The 5482-nt window shown below is 45.6% G+C and overlaps 1 protein-coding gene across 1 annotated transcript; it reads left to right on the forward strand.

The window, feature by feature from the left end:
• Positions 1–2146: 2146 nt before the first annotated feature.
• On the forward strand, positions 2147–4911 carry LOC146635058 (Fc receptor-like protein 5). Its single transcript, XM_085350019.1, has 5 exons — positions 2147–2177; positions 3833–3868; positions 3995–4258; positions 4338–4583; positions 4670–4911. Exons 1-5 carry the CDS (start codon positions 2147–2149, stop codon positions 4909–4911), a joined length of 819 nt encoding a protein of 272 aa, XP_085206145.1.
• Positions 4912–5482: the final 571 nt, after the last annotated feature.

The raw sequence follows: 5482 nt of genomic DNA on the forward strand, positions 1-5482 counted from the left end.
TCCACCTCCATCCTGTTCAGTTTTTCCTGAAGCATACAGGGCCGGATGGTATTAAAGGCACTGGAAAAGTCAAGAAACAGTATCCTGACCGTGCCTTTTCCCCCATCCAGGTGTGAGTGGGCTCTGTGTAGGAGGTACAGGATGGCATCCTCCACTCCGACACCCGCCTTGTATGCAAACTGTAGTGGGTCCTGGGCATGTTGTACCTGTGGTCGGAGGAGGTTGAGGAAGAGCCGCTCTAGAGTCTTCATAAGATGTGACGTCAGTGCCACCGGTCGGAAGTCATTCAGCTCATTGGGCCGGTTCTTTTTGGGGACCGGGACGATGCAGGATGTCTTCCATAGGGCGGGCACTCTCCCCAGTCGCAGACTGAGGTTGAAGACTCGTTGTAGCGGCTCCCCAAGTTCAGCAGCACACGCCTTAAGCATCCTAGGACACACCTTGTCTGGGCCTGCTGCCTTTCTGGGGCGAAGCTTCCTCAGTTGCCTCCTGACCTGATCCACTGTGATACTGGGAGATGTTTGGGAGGAGGGGAGGGGGGGAGATGTCTTGCTGCTGAGAGAGGGATTGAAGGAGGGGGGTGTCATGGTGTCAGGAAGGGGGGGAAGCGAGGGAGGCAGGAGAGTGGGGAGAGGACTCTGTAGTGAAGGTGAGGGTGGGGGGGTTGTGGGCTGGTCAAACCTGTTGAAGAAGTTGTTGAGTTCGTTTGCCTTCTCCACAGTCCCCCCCACTGTGCTTTTCTTGGTGTTGTGGACTGTGATGGTTTTCACACCATTCCAGACCTCCCTCATATTGTTCCTCTCCAACTTCTGCTCCACCTTCCTCCTGTAGGTGTCCTTTGCTTCCCTCAGGCAGCGTTTCACCTCCCGCTGTGCTGCTTTCATCTCCTCCTTCACTTTGCTCCTGAAAGCCTTCTTCTTCATGTTGAGGACAGCTTTGACTTCCTGTGTTACCCACGGTTTGTTATTAGGATAACACCGTACCGTCTTAGCAGGGGCGACTGTGTCCACACAAAAGTTGAGGTAGTCTGTAAGACAGTGTGTCGCCCCCTCTATGTCCTCACCATGTGGGCTCAGGAGCACATCCCAGTCTGTGGTGTCATAGCAGTCTCTCAGAGCATCCTCCTTTTCTGGGGTCCATCTCCGGATGGAGCGCGTTGTGACAGGCTGCCTTTGGACGAGGGGTGTGTATTGTGGCTGTAGGTAAACCAGGTTGTGGTCTGACTTCCCTAGTGGGGGGAGGGGGGTGGCTCTGTATGCATCTCTCACATTAGCATACAGTAGGTCAATTGTCCTGTTGCTCCTTGTGGGACAATTCACAAACTGGTGAAAAGCAGCCAGAGTAGAATCCAGTGTGGCATGGTTAAAGTCTCCAGATATAATAATGAAAGCCTCGGGGTTTTGTGTCTGAAGTCTTGCTGTGACTGTGTGTATTTTCTCACAGGCAGCTGTTGCGTCGGCCCTCGGAGGGATGTAAACACACACACAGATCACATGACTGAACTCCCGAGGTAGATAATATGGCCGCAAGCTAACAGCTAGCAGCTCCAGGTCCGGACGGCATACCGAAACTTTAACGGAGACGTGTCCAGGGTTACAGTATCTGCAGTATACAGTATACAGCAGTCCATCTGCATCTTAAGGATAAAGGACACTCTTTCGAGGATGCCAATGTTCACATTTTGGACAGAGAGGACAGATGGTTTGAAAGAGGAGTGAAAGAAGCCATCTATGTCCACTGTGAGCGACCATCTTTGAACAGAGGCGGGGGTTTACGACACCAACTCTCTGCCATCTATAATCCAGTTTTGAGATCCCTTCCCAGACGCCTTAACGCCCACTCACATCCTGGGCCATCTGACCTCAGGAATTCGCATGATAAGGTGGGACCAGGTTTCACAATGAACACACCCGAAACTCTGGCTGATTGGGACCCACACCCAGTTTCCCACCTTGGCTCAGGCGATTAGAGGATCATCAGGGGGTCCTTTTGTCCCTCTGTGGGGGGTTACTCCCACTAGGCTTATATCTGGGACTCTCCACCATTTGACCTTAGAACTGAAGAAGCTTCTCGGATGAGAGGTGAAACGTCTTCAAGCAACTTAAAGAAGTCCAGACGCTTTTCTTTGCAAGCTCCTTTGACGACGATGAAGGAAACATCTGTGCTGTGTCTGCTCTGTAAGTAGAATCTCTGTGTTTGTTTGAATTCTTGTACTTTGACTGTCTGCTCTCCTGATAACTGATGATGGAGGAGAAGACATGAAAAACAAATCAGGCTAAATTCAAGTTCAAACACCACGAGGACCAACTGCAGGTCTGAACTGACTCTTTATCTTTGCTCAGGAGTCGAGGAAACACAGCAGGCAGTGAAAAGATCAAATCATTCACTCATTAAATCAACATAGCTGGACAGTGTAACAGTAATACTTATAATTAGTGCACATTTTTCTCTATATCTCCTGTAGGAGTGTTTAGCTTATTTTAGAGTTAGAAATGTGTTAACATAGAAAGTAGAATTATTGTAGAGACACTGTTTGTAGAGTAATAAAGGCCTCACTGGGCTGTGAAGTTAGGAGTAGATTTTAGAGGGCCTCTCCCCCATGGAGTGGAAATTCCCCAGAGGAAGCTTTAGGGTGGGGGTCGCAACATTTATGATACCTGTAACTGTGGTCTAGAAGGGAGAGGGGCGTTTATGACCTCTAGGGACTCACCTACCCCCACCGGGTTTTTGTTGTTGCGCACACACATCCACACACACACTCACTTATGTGCACTCACACATACACACAGTTATGCGCACACACTCACTCACGAGCACTCACATAGACACGTGGGAACGTGCACATGTAGGCATTCACGTGCTCGTGCACATACACACAGACAGTTTGCAGCACACCGTAGGGGGGGATTTATGATGGGGTCACTTCTATAAAGCTGACTGTAACCAACAAAGGAGTGAAGATTTTTGCAGAGGGACACCGGCCTCATCTTCCCTTCTAGAAGTGCATGCTTAAATGAAGATGAATAAAGATGAATAAAGATTTTGTAAAAATGACTACTGAGTCCGGTGCCATCTCTGGAAGTTTCGACGAATAAAAGAACCAGGAGAAACTGATTTCGTAACACTCCACAGTGCAGTCAGTGCACCTACAGTAGCAATACTGATGGTTTAAAGAACTCTTTAAATAAGAAGAAGCAGAAACTGTTTAAAATCTGTTTCTTGCCACAGAAAACTTGCAGTTGATCAGTAACATGTCACATGTCAACCACTGACAGCTGGACTCCACATTTTCCTCAAAAACAGATGAAAAATGTATGAATGAATAATGGATGAATGATGCTCTTTCTTCTTCTTTTTTCAATCGTTAATACTTTTTTTTTTTTTAAAGGCAGCACGGTAGCACGGTGGTTAGCACTGTTGCCGCATAGCAAGAAGGTTCTTAGTTCAATTTCACAATCAGTCTTTCTGTGTGGAGTTTGTGTGGGTTCTCTCCAGGTACTCAGGCTTCCTCCCACCAACCAAAAACATGCAGCTTGTGGGGATAGGTTAATTAATCCAATTGATCAATTCATAGGTTGATGGTTGTCTGTCTCTGTGTTAGACGTGCAACCTAACCATGGTGTACCCTGCCTCTTGCCCTATGACAGCTGGGATAGGCTCCAGCACCCCCCACAACCCTGAAAAGGACGAATGGATGGATAGTTGTTTTTTTCTGGAATCAAACAGAAAATGAGCAGATATAACAGAGAGATGTTTGTGTGTTTGTCAGCTGTTTGTGTGGAGTTGTTCTTTATGTTCACCTCAAATCAACCTGAGTGTCATTTCTCTTTAGTTCTGGTCTCACTGCTGAGCTGCACAACAAACCAAGGTCAGTAACCTTCTTCTGTCACAGTTTGAACCTGATAAACTCTGACAAGTTTTACACATTTGGATTAAAACTTTCAGTAAAGATCTCAAAGACGTGAAGATCAGTTTTTCCTTTTAACCCTCACAGCTCGTCTGACTGTGAGTCCCAGCAGCTCTCAGTTCTTTGAAGGAGACTTTGTGTCTCTGAGCTGTGAGGAGGACGACAGCTCTGCTGGATGGACTCTGAGGAGAAACACAAGCAGACGACAAAGGACTCAGTGTGCAGATGGGTGGGGAAAACCAGCTGGTTCTTCCTGTGATATCGGCTACATGCTCATATCAGACAGTGGAGTTTACTGGTGTGAGTCCAGAGAGGGTCCCATCAGTAACATGGTTAACCTGACAGTCACTGGTAAGCTGAGTGTGTGGAGTTAGTGTTGATGAAGCTGTGTGTAAATGGATGAAATGCTGTAGTTTGTCTCTGTGTTGAGGTGGATCAGTGATCCTGCAGAGTCCTGTCCTCCCTGTGATGGAGGGAGATGACGTCACTCTGCTCTGTAAAACAGAGACCACTCCCTCCAACCTCCCAGCTGCTTTCTATAAAGATGGCTCCCTCATCAGGAAGCAGCCTACAGGTCACATGACCATCCAGCATGTTTCCAGGTCTGATGAAGGCCTCTACAAGTGTGACATCAGCGGTCATGGAGAGTCTCCATCCAGCTGGATCACTGTCACAGGTGACACACTCACCTGTCTGTGTTTCTGCAGCTTTCAACATTCACAATGTGACGACAACTTAGTGACTGTGTTTGCTTTATTTTAGACAAACACACCACCACACCTCCACCTACATCCACACCTGCTACTGGTTCCCTTCTCATACCTGTGTTGTTATCTGTTGGATCAGTCTGTTTTGTGGTTTTACTGGTGTTACTGGTTCTGCTGGTGAGAACATGTGTTCACAGGAAACCTGAAGGTGAGACACAGACTTCTGGATTTTATAAATTCATTCATTTTAAATTGTGTTTGGTTTCAATGGACATGTTAACATTTACACACATTTGAATGTTGAACATTTCAGCTTCACTTAAAGCTGTTTTACATGTTTGTAAAACTTCCACATAAACTTTGATGCCTTTTATTTCAGTAATAATCTACATGTCCTGTTAAAACTTTGTTTCTGATTTGAAAAAGAAAAATATAACTGACTCATGTTGAGGTTCACAATAGTTTAAACTCCTGTTATTTTTTCTTTGATAACAGAGTCTATAACATGAGCGAGCCCAGTGTCTGCTCCATCAGTGAAAGATGGCTGTAGGCACTGTGACGCTGCTTGATAATATAATATAATATAATATTTGAGGACATTTCCTCTGACTGTCTTCACATAATTTACCCTGGGTTTCAGGATGATGGTTAGAATTAGATTTTTGTTTATGAGCACTATTTCTTACTGTTATCATGTGATGGATGGTTTAAATTCACAGTTATAAAATATAAAATAAAAAATATATATTAAAAATGTTTAATTAAGCATTTTACTAATCTGGTGCCAGAATTTACCACTGAAAGAGTTTAAATTAATACTTCTGTTTGCACACTTAATGATAAACTGTCTCCAGTGTTCATTTAGATT

The sequence above is a fragment of the Diplotaxodon limnothrissa genome, linkage group LG3 (assembly GCF_057381915.1).
Source record: "Diplotaxodon limnothrissa isolate DT_005_m linkage group LG3, D_limnothrissa_male_GT1.1, whole genome shotgun sequence".
NCBI lineage: Eukaryota > Metazoa > Chordata > Actinopteri > Cichliformes > Cichlidae > Diplotaxodon > Diplotaxodon limnothrissa.